This window comes from Rhinolophus sinicus, chromosome 2 (assembly GCF_057876585.1).
Source record: "Rhinolophus sinicus isolate RSI-liver-muscle chromosome 2, RSI-T2T, whole genome shotgun sequence".
Lineage (NCBI taxonomy): Eukaryota > Metazoa > Chordata > Mammalia > Chiroptera > Rhinolophidae > Rhinolophus > Rhinolophus sinicus.
The window spans coordinates 128,966,988-128,992,121 of NC_142502.1; the positions used below are offsets into that span (position 1 = coordinate 128,966,988).

The 25,134-nt window shown below is 39.0% G+C and overlaps 1 protein-coding gene across 1 annotated transcript in view; it reads right to left on the minus strand.

Moving 5' to 3' along the window:
* Positions 1 to 25,134, minus strand: part of DNAH6 (dynein axonemal heavy chain 6) — a 248,121-nt gene that overhangs the window by 123,189 nt on the left and 99,798 nt on the right. The window contains exons 31-41 of the mRNA XM_019756389.3: positions 24,402 to 24,569; positions 22,306 to 22,454; positions 20,829 to 20,936; positions 18,451 to 19,006; positions 17,542 to 17,664; positions 13,862 to 14,044; positions 13,167 to 13,310; positions 7,731 to 7,952; positions 6,749 to 6,896; positions 4,348 to 4,505; positions 1,799 to 1,930 (exon numbers count right to left, since the gene is read on the minus strand). Of these exons, the coding sequence (XP_019611948.3) occupies positions 1,799 to 1,930; positions 4,348 to 4,505; positions 6,749 to 6,896; positions 7,731 to 7,952; positions 13,167 to 13,310; positions 13,862 to 14,044; positions 17,542 to 17,664; positions 18,451 to 19,006; positions 20,829 to 20,936; positions 22,306 to 22,454; positions 24,402 to 24,569 (2,091 nt within the window). The remainder of the gene's footprint in view (positions 1 to 1,798; positions 1,931 to 4,347; positions 4,506 to 6,748; positions 6,897 to 7,730; positions 7,953 to 13,166; positions 13,311 to 13,861; positions 14,045 to 17,541; positions 17,665 to 18,450; positions 19,007 to 20,828; positions 20,937 to 22,305; positions 22,455 to 24,401; positions 24,570 to 25,134) is intronic.

Sequence of the window (25,134 nt, forward strand, 5' to 3'; positions counted from 1 at the left end):
TCTTCTACGGGTTAAATATCTGGTCTGTTCTGATAAAGAGGAAAATAAGTTTCCCCACCTGAATCCAGTGCAACCCCGGTGGGCCCTAAATCTCTCAGCTTTGCCCCATTTCATTTCCATTGTTACCTACAGCTAGGGCAAGTTTTAAATACAAGCCTCTAAGTTGCAGTGGAAAGAAGCAGTTTCTGCCTGTTTTCAGCTGTAACATGTCTGCTGGGCGATGTTCCTGTAAGTGACATATTCTTGTAGACATGACGATCCCACAGGCAGAGGGAGGAGGCTGAGAATTGGGGACAGTTTCTTTTCCAGGAGTCCAGACTCTACCTTTCCCTTCTACCCAGGAAAGCATTTTAGAATGATTAAGAATGACATTTTTGTTGACATAACCTTGAATTTGCTTTAATTTATTAACATATGAAATAATTTGCAAATTCAGTACTTTATCACTAGGCATAAGTTACTTGGGACACCCCTCACCACTGATCACATCACAACGTGTGTCAAGATAGTATGGCTGGGAATCGCTCCGTTCAAACTTCAAAATATAAACATAAAGGTTCTTAACAAAAAGGTAGGACTTAAAAAAGTCTTCTAATACCTGTGTTGGTCCCCCCCGTTACCCGCTTGTTCTACACTTGGTGTTTAATTACAGGAGATCAGCTCCCATCTTTTCAAATTCTAAAGTACTTCCCAAAAGTTTTTCACAATGTGGAAGTTCTTACATACCATTTTGGCATTAATTCCTAATCAACTTAGTGGAGCTACTTGAAATTTATTAAAACTAATTTCCCATGGGTGTAAGCTACTTTGAAATGGCAACCGCTTCCAGTGCTGGCTCTGCTCCTTTCTCTCCTCTAAGGGGGCCCGTTGGCAGGAGGGGCCAGTGCTGTAAATGCAGCGTCTCCCTTATCCCGGCATCACAGCCCTCTTTGGCTCCGAGGTGATTACCACCAAAGTCAGCTTCTCCAGACCATTTACCTAACTGTCTCATTCTACCTGGATGCCCATCTCACCATTTCCTACCTCGGGACTGCATTCACCCATGTACCTTCTGCCCCCAGGACCTGCCCCTCCCTGTCCATTCTCATCCTCCAAGACTCAGCTCACAGCCTACTTTCTCTAAGCAGTCTTTGGTGCTTGGTTATGGCATGCTTGCTCCAGTCATGCTGCTCATGCTCTTTTATCATTCTATTCAAAACAGTGCCTCACACTTACTAAACACGTTTGCTGACACTTACAGCGCAGGCACAGTTCTTCTCCCCGTTTAAAGGATGAGGAAGTGGCCCTTAGGGAAGTTTGTACAGGTGGAAGACATATGGGTGGTTCTTTCTATGGGAGGCGGTGGTGGCCATGGAAGTGATGAATTCTGAGTTGTGTTGAGCTTGAGCTTGTGGGGGGACACGAGGGGTTGCATTTGGTGGGCACTTGGACACACAGCCCTGGTGGTCAGGCAGGAGATGAGCACAGCGGTGGGGGCTGGGCAGTGGATGAGGTCTGCTGAGAACTGTGCCAAGTACAATGTGGCAAGCATACTCTTTAGTACGCTTACCTTAAAGGTAGAGGCTGTGCTTTGACAATCTTTCTGCATTCCTAAAACTATCTTGGAGACCATAAACACAGAAGGCCGTGATGCAAATGCCTCTCAGCTACGTCCCAGATGCCCTGTGTTTACCTGGTTTCTGCTCAGGACAGGGACAGATGGGCTCTCTAAAAACACAACAGACTGTTTTGATTGTGGAGGTCTGGGAACAAATATGTTTTCTTTTTCCCTCTTGCCTGAGTTTAAACCCACGCTCACCTGAAAAATCTGTTTTAGACTGTGCTCTGAGGGCATCGGGAGACACAGCATGCTGAAGTGTCGGATAAATCGGGGAGTCACAGGGTTGCGGCCACCGCCTGGAGGTGCACATGCTGATACAATCGTTACATCCTGTCCGGGGAGAAGTCCACTCAGGTCACCCAGCAAAGAAAGAGATGAGATCTGTGCATGCCAATGGCAGGGATCAGAACCAGCAGTTTTTGAGGACCTACCCTTTGCCAGCCTTGCATTACGTTTTTCTGCATATTGTCTGACTTAATACTCACAGCAACCCCAGGAGATTACTCCTGTTACCTTCACTTTGTAGATGAAAAAAATCAAGGCCCTGGATGGTTAAGTCATTCAAGATCACTCAGCTAACTCATCTGCCTTATATGAGGTGTGACAAAAAAAACTACAGTGAATGTTTAAATAAAAAAATGTATTGGGCTGGTCTGGTGGCTCAGGTGGTTGGAGCACCAGGCTTTTAACGCCAAGGTCGCCAGTTCAATTCCTACATGGGCCAGTGAGCTGCGCCCTCTATAGCTAAGATCCTGAACAACAGCTCTCCCTGGATCTGGGCTGCCCTGAGCAGTCTGAGTTTGGTTTGAGTTGCCGCAGGCTGCTGTGTGCTGCCAGGAGCCGCCGGTGGCCAGCATGAGTGGCCGGCAGCCCAGTGAGAGCAGTTGTGAGCTGCTGTGAGCAGCTGACTAACGACCGACGACCAAATACCTCGGGTGGGGGGTGGGTGGAGCGCAAGGCTCATAATACCAGCATGGGCCAGGGAGCTGTGTCCTACACAACTAGACTGAGAAACAATGGCTTGAACCAGAGTTTGGGGAGGAAGCAGAAGAAGGGGGAAAATTTGTTATAATAAAAGACACATTGCCATTAATCCCCCTCAAAATACTTCCCCTCACTTTGAACACACTTATCCCAATGTTCTTGCCACTTTCTGAAGCAGTTCTGGAAGTCCTCTTTCATGAGTGTCTTTAGTTGCGCTGCGGTGGCTGCCTCGATGTCTTGAATCAATTCAAAATCTTTTCCTTTCATGGTCATTTTGACTTTGGAAAAGAACCAGAAGTTGCACAGTGCCAGACCCGATGAATAAGGTGGATGAGGACACAGTGTAATGTTTTTATTTAACAGAAATTGCCATACCAGGAGAGATGTGTGACATGGGTGTTGTCATGATGGAGAATGAAGTAAAGACACTCACGAAAGAGGACTTCCAGAACTGCTTCAGAAAGTGGCAAGAACAATGGGACAAGTGTATTTGAAGTGAGAAGGAGTGTTTTGAGGGGGATTAATGGCAATGTGTCTTTTACTGTAATAAATTTTTTTAAATTTAAACATTCACCATATTTTGTGGTCATATCTCATATAAGGACTCCTATGTAAAAATTTAATCTTAAAAAATTGTAAGAATTTGTAATCAAGTTATAGTATATTCATTCAACAAATGCTAACTGATTCTCATCGTTTGTGGTAGTTGTGTTCTATAAAGTGGCCAGGAACACCAAATGAACACACACTGAACCACTGCTCTCAGGGGAAATACAAGATTAGGTTCTTGTGAGCCTCTCATCACATTTTCATCAACTGATCAACACATGACATTGCAGTGGCCTCTGGTCTTGCCTCCTCTCTAGTCTACCCCTTCCCTGCAGCCAAGGGGATCTTTCCATAACATTTTCTTCAGAGGCTCCCCATCACGTAGAGGATAGGTAAACCCACATCACTGACCCCCTGGTTCCCTGGGCTGACCTTTGCATCTCCTGCTGCTTTGGTGCTCACCTTCTGAGCAGTTCCACATTCCCTGCCTCTGAGATGCGTGATGCCCCCTTTCCTTACTTTACCATGCTCTGTCTGCAAAATCCTTTCCCAACCTCATCGTCACTGTGAGGGCTTCTCTCATCCTCGACCCAGCCCCCACTCTGCCTCTTTCCTGTTCACTCATCACCCTGCTTTATTAAGACATGTCCATCTACCCTTGAAAGCTGAGCCCTCTGGGAGGTGGGGGCTGTCTCACTTGTCCCTGAACCTCCTGAATCAAGCATGACAAGAACTGAATATGGACTGATAAATTACACGTAAGAAACACTGAAGCCATAAGTTATGGGCTAAATCGTGTCTCTCCCTCCCCCTGGCCAATGAGATGTTGAATCCCTAATGCCCAGCATCTCAGAATGTGACTGTATTTGGAGATAGCATCTTTAAAGAGGTAGTTAAGTTAGAATGAGGTCATTAGGGTGGTCCCAATATTACTGGTGTCCTTATAAGAAGAGGAGATTGGGACACAGATGGGTATAGAGGCAAGATCATGAGAAGACGTAGGGAGAAGACTGCTATCTGTAAGCCAGAGACAGGCCTCAGAATAAACCGACCCCACTGACATCTTCATCTCAAACTTCCAGCCTCTAGAATTGTGAGAAAATTCATTGCTGCTGTTTGACTTACTTTGTTACGGCAACCCTAGCAAGCTAATACACCACATGTCCTTGCTGTTTAAATGTAAACATGCAAAGTAATTTAAAACCTAAAGTAACCTGTATGTCTTTCCAAAAGAGTTTGTTTCTGTCATAAAATCCACCAAAATCTTGATACTGCCGAAGTAACTCAATCGGAGGCTGAGAGCCGTAGTGATCCAGTCTGGGCATGTTTAAGTCATCAACAAATATCACAACGTGTTTGTTTCCTGGTGGTCCTGGGGAAATAAAGTCACTTTAATTGAAGAATTATGATTTGCCTTTGGAAAATGTAAGACAAAGTTTAGGTAAGGATTTGACTCAGTGAATACCCTGTAGGTCATAATACGCTCAGTTCTTCTCTCAGGAGAGAGGAGAGCCCAAGCAGAGTCCTGCCTCGGGGAGGAGAGACCTTCCTTGGCCCCATCCAGGCCCCTGCAGGGAGATCTGGACCTGGCCAGATGTTCACATGGCCAGAGGGTCCCTCGACCTCACTCCCAAAGGTGCAAAATAATGCCAGCTCTCTAGTTCGGTCCACACCTTTCTTGATCCCAGCCACTGCCACTGCCCTCACCAACTGTGTGCCTGGCCATGGGGTAAGGAAAGGCATTTTCTTTTCACAGTAGGAAGCAGAAGAACTCCAAAGCTTCCTTACATAAAGGCCATCTCACCACCCTCTACAGGAAAACAGGGCTGAATATTCAAAAGCATCCTGATCACATCCAAGGGAAACCCAGTGCAGGGGAGCTGGACAATGCCATGTTTCACTTAGAGAAAATCAATATACACACTTGTCAGAAAAAAAGAATGAGCGATAACAGAGGAAAGAGAACAACGTAAGCAGAGGAGGTGACTCTATCTAGCACTTGACAGTTCCAAGGTAACTGAGGCAAACTCAGTGCTCCATTCCACCTTCTAGTCCCTGGAAACCAAGAAGCAGGAAGGAGGTGGGGAAGGTATTAAAATAATGATTCATAAAGATTTGGGGGTCCCATAAGAAAGACTGGCATCCATTCTTCTGTGCCTACCTGAGCAGGGAGAAAGGAACATAAAGGGGCAGTGAAGCAGCTGGTATCGCTCATTAGATGATGGACAATGTGGAAGGCAGCTGAGCCTGAGCTCTGCTAGTGCTACACCAGGAGGGCTGTGAGCTGGGTGAGTGGACCCCAGATGCAAGAGGCTGCAGGATGTACCACTGCAGGGTGGGACTGAGGGAGTTTAATGAACCCTGATTCCCCATATTAGGGAAACTTCCAGTGGGGAGGCCAATGCTTGACCTATGCACAGCTCTCTTGGGAGTCCCTCAGAAAGCCCGCTCCTGGAAGCCTGCCATCCACAGAGCGTGGGCAGATTCAGTTCCAGTCAGAGAAGCAGGGACAATCCACACAAGCCCATCGAAGCACTAGGTAGGGAGGACACATTTGTCCTTTCCTTCTCCCCCTCCCATTTCAACACACTAGAGCCTCCTACTGTGTTTCCCGAAAAATAAGACCTAGCCGGACCATCAGCTCTAATGCATCTTTTGGAGCAAAAATTAATATAAGACCTGGTCTTATTTTACTATAAGACTGGGTCTATATAATATGATGATATAATATGATATATGATATGATATGATATAATATATATAGTATAATATATAATATAATATAACATAATGTAATACCGGGTCTTATATTAATTATTGCTCCAAAAGACGCATTAGAGCTGATTGTCTGGCTAGGTCTTATTTTTAGGGAAACACGGTAGAGGGAGGATAGGAAGGATAAAAGAGCGCCTATGGCCCTCTCCACCTCCAGCACCTCAGCTGCCACAAACAGAGGAGAGGAAGAGCTTTATACTGGGTTTGAGATTGAAGCTTTACATTGAACCAGCCTCAAAATAACTGAAAGTGACCAGAAAGTTATGCTATTTATCTAAGCAGTTAATAAGGAGGGGTGAGGGAGATCCAACAAAGTCTGGCTGAAAGCGCTGACTAAAGAAGAAAACAAAACAATTTCATGCTTCTTCCCTACTGAGTTCAGGTAACTCAATGCACCAGCTATAGAGAGGTTGTTTTGTTGTTTTAAATAAAGGGAAATTAATGCAGCTTTGAAAATAGAGCATAAGTGGGGAGGGCGAGAGTCATGGAGAGGCAGAGACTGAAGATATGAGTTGAGGTGATGATAGAAATAACTTGCTTGCTAACAGAAGATATCTATATACTGGGGGTGCCACAAAATGTATACACATGACTTGTACTCATCTTTTATTATTGGTATATATTGAGTATTACAATTTTAATACAGTTTTTTTCCTTTCTTAAAATGTGTATACATTTTTTGGGCACCCTCTGTGTATGGCACAGGAAAGAATATCATTAACTGAATCACCTTTACAATTAAATTAACAAAGAAAATATCCAATTGTAATTTTATTACATGCATTGTTTTTGTGATTTATTAATAATTTGTGTGAAACAAATGAAAATGATAATTCTTACCTAGAATATTTTTTCTTTTCCTTTCCAATTTTGACTCAATAATCTCTTGTGTTCTTGCAGATGAAGTTTGAGCAGAAAAATTTAGATAAACAGGAACATAGCCAGCTGATTCTTGAATCTTATTTAGCAATCCTTTTGCAATAACAGACTTTAAATTAAAAAAAAAGTTAATTATTTCACATTCAATATAAGATCTTTCAATTGTCTTTATCAGTAATAATCCCTTACAGTGAGAAAGAAACAGGATAAAAGGAGAGAGGGTAAAGCCAGATTGAAATGTCTGTCTCCCTCATCCTGGAGATTCTATTTAATTATATTTATCAGAGCCAAAGAAATATTTTAATCAGCACTATCTTGGCAAAAAGTTTTCAGTTTAGTTTCATACTAAAAACCATCTTGGTTACTACCCAAGTCAATTTAACAGCAAGAATCACAGAAGGACCCAAACTTCTTTTAGAAATAATTTAGAGAGGAAACAGTGAATCTCTGTTTATGTGGAATCCCCTCAAAACCAACACAACCAAATAATCAGCACTTTCCTCTGTATTCTTCTTTTTCCAAACACTGTAGCTGTGTGACGTAGAAGCAAATGTACAGGAGGGGACAGACTGGGCTTCATCAGTAGTCTATTGGGGATACAAACAGCTTGGCCTAGTTCCCACCCTAACCCGTGCAGGGGCAGCCCCAGAAATTCCACGGGATACAACATAAAAGCCCCCAAACACCAAACATTGGTCCCCAGGGTCTTCTGGTTTATATAGCATTGACACCAAAGATTTATTCAGAAACTGGCAAACTTTGGAATAATTTCCAAGGTCGATATAGAGTCAGCATAGTTAGAATCTTCCTGAAAAAAAAAAAAAGATCAAAATTCAAAAGAATTTTCCTTGAGAAATAATGTGTTATTTGGGGGGCTTAGAATTCTAAGTCCACCATGCCCTCATTTTTGGAGAGACCTTCTTGCTTGATGAAGGTTTCCTACCTTTCCAACTCCCGTTGTTCCTGTAAATAGCACCGAATGCCTGACGGCCAGTAGTTTTTCCATTAGATACCCAAAGCGCACCGTGTCAACTGTGGGAACAAGCATTTCAAAAAACGGAATATCTCGGCTGTACTTGAAGGTGGGTATGATTCGTTCCCAGGGGTCCAGCCGTTTGGTGTCAAAGTCCATGTGAACGCTCCACAGATCGCCAGAACTGGGGAGCTGAAGTAGAAAATTAAGTACTACTTTCAATAGAATTGACACACAGCAACAGAAATATTCATGCAGAAACAAAGGCAGTCATAGAACGTATATGGATTTGGATTTCTTTTTCTTTGTAGAGAAGTAGTTGTTTCAGTATCAGAGTTTAATTTTTTTAAACACAATCCTGGAACACAATGCATGGAAAAAATCTGATATATTGATTATATTAAAACTCCACATTGGAATTGTAAAGCATTTTCAATTCTTCAATTCAATTCAAAATTCAGAGGCTTGCTTATGACAAATTCTGTCTTGCTGCTGGGGGCAAGTGCTGAATGAGCTCTGCTGTCAATGACCTTGAAATTCATATGGGGGACACAAGGACATTAGTTCATATCCATGGAGAAAAAAGGGTTGTGAGGGACTTCAGTACATTCATAGAGGAGGGAGGGCTTATTTCTACTTGCAGGGGAGTTGTGGTGGCTGAAGATTTAAGAAGGCTTCTAAGAGGGGCTGATGCTACAGCTCCAACTTGAAAGACAAGCAAGAGTCAGATGGGCAAAAAAGGGATGGGATGGGGGACGGGGAAGGAAGGGTCAGGGTTCAGGTTAAGAAAATAGGTCGGGAGACAAGCCATGGAAAGTGCCATGCATGCTGGGAACGATGAGAATACTGCACTCTGTAGGAGGTTAGGCAAGGAACACAGGGCCAGGTTATGAAAAGACTTGCTAGTAGAGTTTGGAGCAAGAGTTCAGTGAAGGAGTCTAAGTAGGTGGGTGACATGATTAGACTGCATTTCAGAAGTTTCATTCTGGCAGCTGTACAGAGCAGTAGTGTTTCAAGATCATTTGACAGTGACTCAATAAGAAATCCATTTGACAAGATGACTTAGTACAGACATACGTGTGTGTGTGTACAAATAATGCATAATATTTACCCCTACTATCTGCCCCTAGGTCTTATTTTTAAGATCTATTTTCTTTTTAGTCCATTAAAAAAAGAACTTTTGAGGTGCAACATAACATCTTTTGTCAGATTTTAAGAATCCAGTTCAAAGAGTTTTACATATGTAAATTTTAATGTAAGCACCCCTGGATCACAATATAGAACATGTCCAGTACCTCAGAAAACAACTTTCTTCCCCTTCCCTGTCAATACCCGCTACACCTGAATCCTCCTCTGAGCTAAGGCACTAGTCTACCTGCCCGGGCTACTTGTCTACCTTTGCACTAATACCATACTCTCAATTATTGTTGCTTTATAGCCTTGAATTCTTGAAGTCATATAGTTAAGTCCTCCAAATTTGATCTCCTTCTTTAGACTCGATTATTATAGGTCTTTTACATTTTCATATAAGTTTTATAATGAGATTATCAATTTCCATAAAAATCTATTGGGGTTTTGTGTTTGGAATTATCTTGAATTTAGTCTTGTCTTGAATTTAGATACACTGTGTCTTAAAACAAAGTATGTCTCTCCATTTATTCAGATCTTTTAAAATTTCTCTTGGCAATGCTTGTAGTTTGCAGTGTAAAAGTCTTTTATATCTTTTGTTAGATGTATTCCTAAGTATTTGATATTTTTTACTATTGAAATGATATTGTTTTAAAATTTTATTTTTGAACTTTTTGTGGACCTTGTATCCAATGACCTTGCTAAATTACTTATTAATTCTAATCATTTGTTTGTAGATTCTTTTGGATTTTCTACTATTCAGTTATATTTCCTGCAAATAATGACAGTTTTATTTCTTCCTTTCCAAAGTTTGTTTTCTTCCTCCCTCTCTCCCTCCCTCCCTCACTCCACCCCCCCCCACTTCTCCCTCTCTCTTTCTTTTTGACCTATTGTACTGGCTAGGATCTCCAATATAGTGTTGAATAAAAGTTGTGATAGTAGCTATTTCATTTTTAAAAACTGAACTGTGACTCTTTCAGTAGATATCACAACCAACTAATAAACAGATTGTAACCTGCAATTTTAAGAAACACTGGCATAAAGGTGACTTAGATAAGACTGGACCAAAGGCAAGGGAATAATAAATAGGCTATTTTAATAACCCGAAAAGAAATGATAAGAACCTGAGTTATCCAGAGTCAATGAGGATAAAGAGATGAGAACATATTTGAAAAAAATAATTAGAAGAAAAAAATTCACTCAACTTAGTGTTTCACTGGCTATGGGAAGATGAATAAAGAAGGAAGAATCTGTAACACTCATTGAGTTATGACTAGTACCAGGAAGCTTAAGGCCATTGACTACGACGAGGAATACAAATCCAACAGCCCAATCATTTGGGACTTGCAGACTGATGGAGGAATCCACCTTCTCATTCTGGACACCCTCCTGTTATCCAAGTAGCATTACCACTGCCATGTCAGAGGCTGGCACCGTCCTGCTAAATAGCCTATGGTCGTAACCCATCAATATGTTCTCATTTCACCCAAGGAGAAAAGCAAAAGTCCTTACAATGGCCTGTAAAGCCCTATCTGTGTTGCTCTTCTGCCATCTCTCTGACCTTATCTCTATCACACTCTGTATGATCATTCTACTCTGACCTCACTAGCCTTCCTGCTGTTTCTCAAAATTGTCAAGCAGTTACTTCAAGTAAAGGCCTTTGTATTTGTTTCTCCTTCTGACTGGAATGCCGTCTCCCTGAATAATCTCTAGTGCTTTGACTTTCTTCAGGAGTCTGTATAAATATGACCTTATTAGCAAGTTTTCCTGACTACCATATATAAAATAGTTCCGCACTGCATCCTGTCATCCTTACTCTGCCTTATTTCTCTCCATAGCACTTATTACCAGCTGATGCATTGTATATTTGTCTATTCCTAAATATTTGATATTTTGACTCCCATCACTGTAATGTAAGGTCTATGAGGCTAGGGATTTGGGTTATTTGCTTTAGCCACAATAGTGAGAATGGTGCCTACCATGTGATAGGTTTTCAATAAATATTTGTTGACTAAATACTGAATGCTTGCTCTGGGCCATCTCTTCTTGCTCTTTGATGATCCCAGGTCATTTCCCTTGATTCAGTGAGGTCGGTTTCTCCGTCTCAGATTTCTAATTGTCCTCAATTGGGTCCATCCTGTCCAAATGTGATAGTCATCTTGAGGATCCAGCAAGGTTTTACATCTGCTAGAATGTCCTAATCCATAAAGCTCAGATCCTTGACGTAGGAAATTTTTTTTCTGGTAACTTTTTGATATAATTTAAAACTTACATAAAATTTAAAAGAATAATACAAAGAACTCTCATATAGTCTTTATTTAGATTAACTGATTATTCACATTTTGCCCCATTTGCTTTATTATTACCTTTCTCTCACTCCGTGAGAGTCAGCTGTATATACTATTCCACCTTATCTTAAATACTTGAGTGTATATTTCCTAAAGAACAAGGATATTTTCTTATATAACCACAGTAAAATGATCAAAATCAGGAAACTGAATACTGATATAATGTTATTTACTTTACATTCCATATTCAAATATTGCCAATAGTTTTAATAATGTCAGGTATAGCTATATTTTTCCAAGTCTAGGATCCATTCCAGGATAATACATTGCATGTAGTTATATCTCTTTAGTCTTTTCATCTGGAAAAGTTCCCCAGCTTTCTTTGTCTCTCATAACAGACATTTTTGAAGAACATAGGCCAGTTTATTTTATAGAATGTCCATTTGTTTAAGTATTCCAGATGTGTTCTCATAAATAGATTCAGGTTATGCATTTTTGAAAGGGATATCGCAGAAGCAAGGTTGTATCTTTCTCAGTGCACCATATCAGGAAGCATAGGTTTGTCCTAATATTGAGGATATTAAATGGATCACTTGGTTAAGGTGGTGTCTACAAGGGTGTTTTTTTTTTTCTACAATGATACTATTTTTCTCTTTGCAATTCAGCAATGGTTTGCAGGACTTACTCTGAAACTATGTAAATATTTTTTCTCATCAAACTTTCCCCCACTAGTTTTAGTATATACGTACATTGATGATTCTTGCCTAAACCAATTATAACTACAATAGTTGCAAAGTAATGACTTTCTGATTCCATATTTTTGCCTGTGTAGATTAGTTGGTATTCTACTGTAAGGAAGAGCTCTTCCTTCTCCCCCATGTCTTTCTTTCTTCATGTATCTTTTTATTATCAAAATGTACTCATAGATTTTGACACTCAAATTGCTCAGATTTGGCCAGTGGTTTTAATTTGCATTTCTCTGATGATCAGTGACTTTGAGCATCTTTTCATATGTCCATTGGCCATGTGTATGTCCTCTTTGGAGAAATGTCTATTCAGGTCCTCTGCCCATTTTTCAATTGGATTGTCTGTTTTTTCGGTGTTGAGTTGTATGAGTTCTTTATAAATTTTGGATATTAACTCCTTGTCAGATGTGTCATTGGCAAATATCTTCTCCCATTCAATAAAATGTCTGCATGCAAGCAAGTGTGCACGGGCCCTTTAAGAGGGTGTCCGGGTGTCCACAGCCTTCCGTCTCACCCAGATGGTCAGAATCCCTACTGTTTTTCACAGCCAGATGTTGTGAGGACTCCTCTTCATGGCACCAGTACTGTGGGCTGGGGAGCCCAGTGTGGGACTGGGGTCCCTCGCTCTTCCTTTTTGCTTCTCCACCTCTTCTACCAGTGTCGACATGGCTTCTTTTTTATATCCTTACTTATAGGACTTTTGTTTAGCTAGGCTTCAGATAATCCTTCAGGTTGATTGTTCTATAATTTAGTTGCAATTGTAATGTGGTCATGGGAAGAGGCAAGCACAGCCTTTACCTACTCTGCCAACTTGGATCCCCTGAATCACATCTCTTCTTCCATATTTGTAAATCCCCTCTCTAGCGAGAAACCTGTTTGCCATTATCTTCAATATATTTATTCACTTGCTCAATCTTAGAGTGTACAGAAAGTAGTTTCAGAATCACTAAACCATAACAACGTGAAGAGTAAGTTTACTAACTAGAATTCAATCTTCATTTATAGTAGGGAGTTTTAATATAGTTTCATACCTTACTTTCTTCATATGGCCAGGAGAGGACTTCTAAAATATTGTATTATTTAATACAGTAAATATTCTGTATGGTAAAAAAGTGAATAATTTTAGAAACTCTTTAGTGAAGAATTTGTATTTGCAGTAGAACTAAGGCTCTTAAAGTTTCAGTCTTGAAGTTTAGTTTAATGGTTTAGTTAATATGTTAAAATTACATTTATTTGGCTCTTACCCTGGCATCAGGATTATCATCAAATTGTGTTCTAATAAATGTATCAAAAGAATCCCAGTAGTTTTCAGTTAGATTTCCACCCAAAGACCATAAATAACAGAATACAAAGGTCTGACATAGTACAGTGTTCAGTTTTGCTTGTTCCTGAAAGAACAAAGAAAAATAATTTTAATATTTTATGTTAACATAAAAGGAATCCTAACTTGCAAAGTCTAAAGACTGTTTTCTTTTGTTTAGACTCATGCATTTTTAAAAGGGCACAGCCTATTTTTCTTATATTTCCTTTAATGGTTCACAGAGTGATGTTTTATAGTCGTACAAATTTAAATACTCTGATGAGAAAACGAATGACAAGGTTTATGTAAAAAAAAACAAAACTCAAGGTATTTTTTCAATTGACCATTGTGACTCTATGCCTGCATTAAGCTATTTAAGCAGCTGTTAGACAGACACATTAGAAATATGTTGTGGACTGCAAGGGAATTTAACCTGAGTATAAGAGTAAATTATAGGCTCTCTAACATTCCTTCCAAATTAAGGATTCTATTAATTTATTCATAGTCATTAGTCTCCTGAAAAGTTAACTTGAAAATCAAATGATCATATTATAGAAAATCTGGCGTTATTTATTTGCAAAGCAGATATACAGTAATCTCATTTTTCTAGCTTTATAACAGTAATAGAATCCTTCATACCATTGTCAAATTAACTGCATCTTTCCCAAGTATCAAAGACTCCAATAAGTAACAGAGTGTAGTAACTTTGCTAATGTCCACTTGTGGGATCGCTTGGTTGCATTTTCTATTGATAAAATGTAAACCATCATCAACATAACGTTGGAAAAGATTCAATATATATTCTCGAGTTTCCTCATTTAGCTGGAAATAAAACAAACATAATATTTTAGCAAGACCAGATGAAATATGTAATTAAGTTTAGAAATGGGTTGGTTTATATCCTTATATTGTAATATATTTTGTGACTTTTAGACTAAGGGGTATAAGTATCACAAGATAATAAATAAATACATTTTCAAAACCTACGACTTGGAAGGGACACATGGGGAGATTCTGGGTAGCTGATTATATTTTACATCTTGATTGGTAATGGGTACACAGGTGTTTATTTTATAATCATTTGTTAAACTGTCAATATGTATTTCATGCAGTCTCTATATTGATGATATCTCTCACAATTAGGAACAATAAAAAAGAACCATAAAAGGAAATTTAAAAATATCCATGTAAGATAGTAGGAATAATTCCCAAAGATTTTAAAAAGAATGCAGCCCCTCTCACCATTCCTATTCAACATTGTACTGGAAGTCTAAGCTCATGCAATAGGACAATGAAAGGAAATAAAAGATATACAGATTGGGAAGGAAGAAAAAGTCTTTGTTCACAGATGACATGATTGTCTATATCAAAGATAATCCTAAAGAACTGACTAATAATAATAATAATAATAATAATAATGAAATAAAACAAAAGACCCAAACACCTGGAACTAATAAGCAGTTATAACAAGGTTTCAGGATACAAGGTTGATATACATAAGTCAATTGCTTTTCTATATACCAGCAGTGAGGAATTGGAATTTTAAATGAAAAATAAAACACCATTTACATTAGCTCCAAAAAATGGAATACTTAGGTATAATTCTAACAAAATATATATAAGATGTATATGAGGAAAAACTATAAAACTCTGAAGAAAGAAACCAAAGAAGATCTAAATAAGTGAAGAGGTGTTCTATGTGCATGGATAGAAAGACCTAATATTGTTAAGATGTCAGTTTTTCCTAACTTGACCTATATAAATTCAATGCAATCTGAATCAAAATCCCAGCAAATTACTTTGTGGGTATCAAACTGATTCTAAAGTTTATATGGAGAGGCAAAAGGCCCAGAATAGTCAACATAATATTGAAGAACAAAATTGGAGAACTGACACTACCCAACTTTAAGACTTACTATAAAGCAACAGTAATCAACACAGTGTGGTATTGGCAAAAGAATAGACAAATAGATGAATGGAACAGAAGGGAACCTCAGAAATAGACCCGTAGAGATATGTTAATTAATCTTTGACAAAGGAACAAAGCCAATCCAATAGAGAAAGAATAGCATTTTTAACGAAAGGTGCTGGAACAACTGGACATCCACATGCCAAACAGTGAATGTAGACAATGATCTTACACCGTTCACAAAAATTAACTCAAGATGGATCATAGGCCTAAATGTAAAACTATATAGCAAAATTATAAAATTTCTAGAACATAACAGAGGAGAAAATCTAGGTACCTTAGGTTTAGAAATGAGTTTTTATATAAACTCATTTGTATCCAAAAGCACAATCCATGAAAGTAAAAGGGATAAGTTAGACTTCATTGAAACTAAAAACTTGTGCTCTGTGAAAGATGTTGTTAAGAGAATGAACAGATGAGCCAGACTGGGAGAAAAATCTTTGTGAAACACATCTGATAAAGGATTTGTATCCAAAATATAAAAAGAACTCTTAAAACTTAACAATAAGAAAACAAATGACCCAATAAAAACTGAGTGAAAAATTTGAACAGATACCTCACCAAGGAACATATACAAATGGCAAATAAGCATTTGAAAAGACGTCCCACATCATCTATCAGAGAATTTCACATTAAAACAACAATGAGCTACTACTACACACCTACTAAACACCAACACCACCACACACTGGTGAGGGTGTGGAGCAACAAGAACCCTCATTCATTGCTCGTGTGAGTACAAAATGGTACAGACACTTTGGAAGACAGCCTAGCAGTTTCTGACAAAGCTAACCATAGTTTTACCCTATGACCCAGCAGTCACACTCCTATGTGTTACCCAAATGAGTTGAAAACAAGTCCACACAAAAGCCTGAACATGGATGTTTATAGGAACTTTATTCTTGGTTTTAATTTTTCCCCAGTTTTATTGAGAAATAATCGACATACATCACTGTATTAGTTGAAGGTGTACAACATGCTGGTTTGATTCCAACTACATGATATTCTGGAAAAGGCAAAACCATGGAGACAGTAAGAGATCAGTGGTTGTCAGGGATGAGGGAGGGTGGATGGATACCAATAGGCAGAGCACAGAGTTTTTAAGGCCGTGAAACTATCCTGTTTGATACTACAATTGTGGGTGCATGACAATTATGCATTTGCAAAACCCACAGAATTGTACAACACAAAGAGTAAACCCTAATGCAAGCTATAGACTTCCATTATTGATAACGTATCAACAGTGTATCGATATTGACACATCAATAATATATTGACAATGTATCAATATCAATGATGTACAGTGATATTGGTCCATCAGTTTTAACAAATGTACCGCAGCAATGCAAGATGTTAACAATAGGGAAAATTGTGTTTGGAGGAAAGGGAGAATATGAGAATGCTCTGTACTCTTAAAAATTTTTTGTAAACCTAAAACTATTCTAAGTAATAAAGTCTATTAATTTTTAAAAAGTGCATTTGTGTGGTTTAAAATCTTATGGTAGCCCATGATAAATTCTCTGTTCTGAGAATTACTTTCTTTAATAAGGTACTCTGAGACTAGACCACAATATTGTTAAAATGTTGATGCCTAAGTATGAGAAAAACAATAGTTTTCTGATTCATCATTGGAGGGGGAGAGGCAAAAAGAAGATGGCTTTCTTAGAGTGAGGACCGGATTGGGGCAAAACATTGCAAAAGATGGCTTGAGAGAAATCCTATTTTAGAATGGAGAGGGCACAGAAGTTAATATGGAACTGAGTTGTTCTGAATAATAATATAGAAACTTTCCTTCACTTAGGGTAGAATGTTACTTCCGAGGTGAGAATGTGTTTGGGGTCATGGATGGGTGACTGCGTGAGAGGTAAACTGGTTTTCTCTTCTCTCTGGCTCTCGGTGTTAACGGTTCTTAAAATCTAAAAATGATGACAGTGCCTGGACTGAAATGTATTTTTCTTCACTGTGATTGCCTCTTGTTATCCCAAACCTTCAGCAAACTCTTTTTTTTTTTTTAATGCCCCATCCTGCTCTAGCTGTGTTTTGGGGGATTCAAGAAAGTGGTTTGTGTTTGTAATTGAGAAGCACCAGTCTGGGGAGAAGCCAGGCAGAGGAGGCAGGACCCAGGGCGACTAGGCAGACGGAGGCTGAGGCCACACATAATAAGGACAGAGTTGGGGAATATACAAACATTTCTGGATGGTCCTAAGAGTTCTCAGGGAGAGGAACTTCGTACAACGCTAGAATTCCCTCAGTCAGGCACAGTGAGACCTTCTCTTACTGCATTTTGGGCACTTAAGGGAAGTATGAGCCCTGACAAACTGAGATACTGGGAACAGCTGGTTGCACTTACTTTTTTAGAAATACCCTGCATCCAGGTTTTAACATATGGCATCCATTTCAGTTCGTCAGGGTCTACAAACACCATTCCACATCGACTGACTGTTGCAGGAGAGGCAACCCTGAGATCTTGCACCTAAAATTGAAGAAAGTTGGACAGGAAACAACTAATATGATACTTCCTTATTCCTTCAATGTTAATGAATCACATGTTTGAAGCTTAAGTTAACACTGAAAGGCTTTATGTGGAAGACAGTGGGAGAGCTGTAGGTAACCAGAAATGGAGAAGGAAGTTAAGCATGAGGTGAGAAAACTGGTAATTATAGGAGGATACTGTCAAATCCTATAGGACGGATGAAGTATTTCTTTTTCCTTCTCTTTTCTTTCTCATTTCATTCTTGTATCCAACACCTAGCCTAATACCTAGCATATAATATGCATTCAATCAATGTTTGATGAATGAATACAGGAGGGGTGGTTATCTTTCATAATATTTTGTCACTGTATATGGTCCACATCCTTTTCCAAACCCTCCATAAAATATACATACCACACTGGGATAATTTCTTCACTTTAAACACATACAATAATTTTCTTAAACTTAGAAAGCATTTCAAATAATGAGAACTCATCAATATGTATATTAAATAAGTCCAAAAGAAAAGAAACAGGTGCTGGGGAAGCCAGAATTTATTTTATTTTCTGTTTATAGAGACATAGGAATGTTTGAGAGACTGTCGTTGTCAGGATGGACAATATATTACAAATGGACAATTTAATAAGTATTTACTACATAAACAAAATACCATGGTAGACCTTACAGATACTAAATGAAATGTCAATCTGAGAAAAAAAAAAAAAATGATAGTATGCCAGTCTAATGAATGATTTCTTTCCTCCAGAGTATGACATATACATTTACCTCAAAAAGCATGTGGATTTGAGGTGTGAGTTTAATCCTCTCGCTGTTAGCCAGGCAAAGCATCTTGTTATCATCCAACACTGTATTCATATTTTCAATCCAGAGAGCATCCACCGGCCCATCACTGATGATCCACTTATGGTCTTCTGAGCTATCATTCACAGCTGCTCGGACACTCAGTGCCATCAAACCATCTTTCCACTCCAAGGTTATGCTATTAACTTCGCCATATAATTCACCCATTGTAATTGATTTAGGATTAAGAACGTATGTTTTAACTGGTTGGTAAAATGGATTGTCTAAACCAAGTTTTTGCAAATTCCCTAAAGTTTCTGCAAGTATTCGGTAAACTGTGGTCTTGCCACCTCCTGTTGGCCCGACTAACATAACACCATGCCTGACTAGCATGGTTTCATAGAATTGTATCACTTTTTTAACCATACATATCTCAGGCTGAAGATTTTGTTTATTCATCACATCTATAATTGTTGATTGCAATATACCATAATCATGTTCTGGAATTTGGACTCCAGGAAAAAGGTCAGATATGATTCCACTGAAATAACAAAAATAAAATCAATTAAGAACCATTAGTCATTGAGTTTTCCCCATATTTATTACAGTGAATTGATTAGAAATTAAATGTCTTATTTTTCTCATTGATCTTTTCTTCTCAACATGCACAGTACTTGTCTGTCCTATGTGTTATACCAGAACCTATCATTTCTCTGATATTATGTTTGATTTTGTTTGTTTCTTGTACAGTAAACCAATGTTTTTAAGTATACTGGGAGCTTTACAACATAAGGAATATCTATTACATTTTTGTATTGTCCACAGTACATGGCACAGTACCAAACATATAGAAGGTAATGAGTTTATCAGTTTATTTTTTAAATTATATTTCGAACTCAACTTTCCTCAAATGTATTTATAACTTTACGTAGATATTCAGAAAATAAGATGGAAACAAAAATAGTGAACTAATACTAGGTAAAAAAGGGTGTAAAGGAAAATTTGTTCTGTGGGAAAGAGTTAATATGTGATGTTTCTATGGGTAAAAAAGAAGCTAAATCCCTACTGCATACTATATACACAAATGCATTTGAGATACAGTAAAGACCTTAACGTAAAATGCCAACAAAGTAGTAGATGAAAATATAAAAGATGAATTTTGCAGCACTGTGTTAAGAAGGCCTTTCTAAGATAGGCAAGAAATCTACAAGTGTAAAAATTGTCGATAAACTGAAAATATAAAAACAAGCAAAAGACAAACTTCTATTAGGTGAAAGACTTTATATATGAACTTAATGACTGATAGACTTAGAGAAATATTTCCAATTTTTACACCAGATAAAGTTTGAGTTCCTACAAATCAATAAGTGAAAGAGCACAATAGAAAAATCCTCTGAGAAATAATAAATATACATGACTAATAAGTGTTCATGACTAATAACAATAATAATTAAATAAATGCATGCATTTCTTTTGGTCCCTCTTTAAAACATTTAAAGGGAAATAAGCATTTTCATAAAAACCATTTATATAAATGTAAAATGTCTTTGGAGGATATCTTGATACTCTATCTAAATTAAAAATGTCCACACCCTAGGACCTAGCGAACTTACTTCCTACAATCTTAATTGTAGCAATATCATAAGTGTGCAAAGATAACTGTGTAGAAATTTTCATCATTGTATCCTACCAAGAGGGAGTAGAGAGACACGTGATCTGGGAAACAGGGGCACTGATAGAAGACAAAGCAGAGGGAGTCCCCAGCATAGTCTTAAATGGACATCCCAGGATAATAGATGTGCACCAGGGGTAATGGACAATCAGTCCCAATTAGAGCAGGACAGAGGGCTCCAAAGAGACAAATTCAGTAGAATATTTTGTATCATTGAAGGTTTTGTTTGTTTTTAGGAGATTTACACTCTGGCAGAATTTGGAGACAAATTAATGGTAGATGTATAGGAAAGTAGGTAAAGGATTAATTTATATAGCTGTGATAAATTATGGAAATCCTGGATATTTAGCTCAAGTTATGTTGCAATATGACTATGCAGAGAGGATGGGTCAAGAGGAAGAGATGTATTGCATTTCTTCATCTCCCTGTTAGTAACTTAATAGATAATATCCAAAACTGAACAGGGACATAGCCTGGTGATAAATATTTTGAAAAAAAATAAATAATTGGATTGATGCTAAAACTTTAATATCTTTATTCTAAACTAGTATTTTTTAAAACAATTGCAATAAGTATCTCTAGAAAAGATAAGCTAGTTAGTTCTTTGTTAGAGACAGTCATATTTGCAGATAAGACTATCCTTTACCTTACACCATAGCTGTGCTTTATTCTGTAACATCTAGAAACTTACCTGAACAGAAGAGCGTCTTCTGTTAGGAATTTTGGCAAGTTGGAATCTCGTAAAGCTCTTATCAACACCACATCTTCACTTAGGTCTGGGTTCTCTCTTTTTAAAGACCTATATTTAAAGGAATAATTCAGGTGACATTGTGAGAACGTATTAGTGAATGATTTTCCTAACTTGTGGGTCAGGGATCCCACTTGCAGAAAGCCGTAGGGGGCACCCCTTTGCAGGTTCCCGCTGGAAGGGGAGTCTCGTGTTCCCCTCATGCTAAGCATCCATCTCCATCATAGCATGTGCACCAGTCAGGACCTGGCTACGTAACCTTGAGGAGAATGACAAGGACATTTTCTCAGCCTCCCCCATCAATCCAACCTGAATGTACACGCATCCACGGATGCGTCATGATGATTCACGGCCCCGTGACTCTTTTCTCTCAGCCCAGAACACACTGCTTTGCTTTTCTGTCTGCTCTTATCTCCCCTTCAGAACCCAGCCCAGTTACTCCCTCCTCTAGAAAGTTCCTCAGTCCTTCTCCAGGGCAAACCTTTAGCATAGCCCTATGGTTACCCTCACTACATCGTGTCCCAGATAACTGCTCATTTGTCTGTCTTGCACATTGGGCTGTAGTTGTTTTCTTTGAGTGCAAGTATATTTGAACTTCTTAGTATTCCTTCTCCTTACATGGCAATCCTGTGAAGAGGAGAAATACTGTAGGTGAGAGGTTGAAAGAAAGAATGGAGGCTACATGGGGCAGGGGGATTGATGCAAAACCCAAGGATACAGGAGCCAGGCAGAAGGGGCCCCGGATATGCAGAGCCCCGACCAGCAAGCCATGGCCTGAGAGGAAGGAGGAGACAGGAGACAGATGTTCTCAGAGACTTTGGGCAAGCTGGGGATTCCAGAGACAGGAGTTTAAAGAGGATGTAAGGAGAGAAGTTGAGGCCTGAAAAGAGAATGTTTTACTAGAAACTAGAAAGCAGCTCAGTCATGGACCATACTGTAAAGACAGAGGTCAAGTCTTGGACAAAAGCCTCGACTGAAGACAGAATGATGAAACTACAGTTTTTTGCATGCTTCAGGCTTCATCAGGCAACATGTATAAGTTAATTATTGTATGTGCATAACAAACTGTATGCCCTTTAAGTCTAGTCATCCATATTGTGGTGGTAAAGGCTTTTGTACCCGAAAGCTCGATGCATGTGATAAATTCAAGCGAAGCGAAAAGGAGCTGAAGCCTAGTCGAGATTCAGGTTCAGCCTGGGACAACCATACAGGGTCTCAGAGTGAAGAACTTTTGTGGGATGAGGAGAGATGCCCCATTTCACTGTGGAATCGGAGTGTCAAGATAAGAATGATGACAACTGTGGCAGCTGACATTTATAAATCCTTACTATGTTGCTTTAAGCGCCATCTGTGAATTACTCACTTAACACATTTGATGACACGGTTCGGAATTTTACTCTTGACCACCTTGGTTTCTTACCCAGCCATGACCAGCACAGACTTCACAGCTCTCATGCCAAAGTCGTAGTGATCCTGCTGAGAGAGCTGTTCGCTGCAAAGCTTGTACATCTGAGTCATTTTTCTTGCTAATATTTTACTGGATTCAAATCCTTCAGAATACAGAATTACCTAGAAAAAGCATAATGTAATGCTTACTATCTTATATTGACAACATTATATTAGCATGAGACCAATGTATTCTGTCTAATTTAGGCATCACACCTCTCCAAGTTGTTATATCATTTAACAAAGAAATATAAAGATTGAAGTGCCACAAGAAGGTAGAAGATGGGCTATTATTTGGGGGAGGCCTGAGCACTGATTACGCTTTCTTTCTATAGATGAAGATGTGGCCTTAGTGACATTTGGTTCACAGAGCAGAGAGCCCACTGCTTGAAAAATGTTCCCATCGTGGAGGTTGGGTGGTGTTATAAGACCTGAGTACAAAAGCAAGACTTCAGCTTCTCTGATCTGAGTGTCAGTGATAGCCCTTTAGGCTCCCTGGGAAACAAGGGACACTACGCTGAGGTCTGCAGCCGGTCCCCTGCCCTAGGAGGCTACCTTGCCTCTGACAAGTTTCTGCATCCTTGGCTAAATAAATCAATAATGATAGTGGTGGTAGGTCCTTCTTCTAATCAACTTGCATCACTACAGTTGGCCTCAGAATCAGGATTTGAAATGATGCAGAGATTTTTTTTTTTTTTTTTTTTTTTAGAGATTTCTTACTAATGTCTGTTCTGTTGATTGCTGTCACTACTTACTAGCACAGAACTCTGCACACTGCAGATTATTAAAAAATATTTACTGATGACAGACCCTGATCCAATCAATCTGTAACATAGGAATAGCACTCACCAGCCTGGATTTTTCAATTTCTCCAATTAATTACTGAATAATATAACAATAGGATGAAGGATGAGATGTGAACACAACGTTGCACTGAGTCCTAAACGTGGTTTTCTTCCTACCAGCTTTGGACAATGAGCAAGTCATTTATTGTCCCTGTCCCCAGAGGGGCTAGAGTGAAGAAGCCACCTGCCTTAACTGCCTGCCACCCCACCATGCCCACAGGAGGCACTGGGGGTCCCACAAGATGCTGTAAACATTATACTAATAAAAGTTGTAAATTTTCTAATGACAGGATTTGGCATGGTTTAGTCCATTCTTAGGTAAACACTTTTACTTCATCCAAAGGAATATTTTAAATTAGCTGTTATCAAAGGAATTACTAGCCACAGGAGTAATTTGTGCTTTCTGGGAAATTCCATTCCTAAAGGAGTAGTGCTCCTTGTTAAGAAATGTTAAGTGCTGAGCACAAGGGACCTTCTGGAGTCCTGAAAATGTCCTATATTGTGGCCTTGATGGTCACACAGGTGGATCCTTGTGTAAGAATCCCTTGGGTTGTACTCCTATGGTCCCTGCACGTTAGTACTGTATATAAATTATACCTCAGTAAAAAGTACCAAGAAAAATTGCATTGGTCCTTAGCTAGTATGAAGAAAAAAAACAAACAGTTTAAACAGAAAGATTCCTAGAGAGACACAGAAAGAACAAATACAATATAAATAATTTATTAATGATTACTATTTTTGACTAAGCTGATACAGACTTACAAACCAATCCGCACCCTCTATCATAGTGGTTAGCATTGCGGTTACTCAACATCCTTTGACTCTAATAAAAAATAATGCACAGAGAGAAGTGTGAGTGATAAGTAGTTTTAGAATGATTCCAGACATTTTAATTCCTGGATGAACTGGTAAACCCAATGAACTGCTTAATTAAATTCATTGATTGTTTTAAGGACCTACTATATTCCAGATACCATTCTGGGAATTAGAGATATAGCACACACACACACACACACACACACACACACACACACACACAACATTCTACATAACGATATATCAAACATTCTACCTGATAGTGATCATATCTACTCTTATGAGCAAACAATAATGTATAACCTTTGCTGGTGTGCATTTATAAAGGAAACTTTCTAGTTCAATAGAATCAAATGGTAAATAAAACAGACCAGCTTAAATTTTTCCTGCTTTATAATGTGAAACTCACCTCCGCAATCAAGGCATAATTTGGAACCATCATTGCAAAGGGTCTAAACAGGGCTTTCAAATTATCTGGCAATTCAGTTCTGCCTGCATATCCAGGATTCATTGTGATGAAGGCTGCACAAGTCATAACCAGCTTTATTTCCCGGCCCTCAAAAATGAATCTAGAGAGCTGTTTAAAGGAATGAGAAAGTATGAGTTAACAGTTATCCAGACATTTGTAAATTCTTTTACATAATTATTTCCGGAGTCAATACTTGTGTAATGGAGCATTCATGCAATGACTACTGATTCCAGCTGTTGGCCAACAGGAACCATTTCTCTCCTGATTCTGTCCTACCCACTCACTCTCAACCTTCTCTGGGCTCAGTGTTTCCTGCTCTCTGTCTCCCTGCCCCTGCCTTGCCCAATTTGTCTCTCCTGCCTGGCCCAGTCCTGCAATCTTCTAGGCAACATCTTTTGCTGAGTCTCCTCAATTCAGCTTCGACTTCATGGCCACTAAACCTTCTTTACCCCCACTCTCTGGTGTTCCCCCCAAAATTCTAATGTGATCTTAGTCCTTGGGTGGTTGAGTCCCCACTGTTATTGTCACTGGAATTACCCCTTCACTTTTATTGAACAGCAAACACTTGTTGAGCATCTGTTGCAGGTGAGGCAATGGGTTTAGAGAGGTGAAGGAGACTCATTCCTGAGCCCTGGAGAAGCTCCTGGGTTTGTTGTGTGGAGTCAGACCTGGA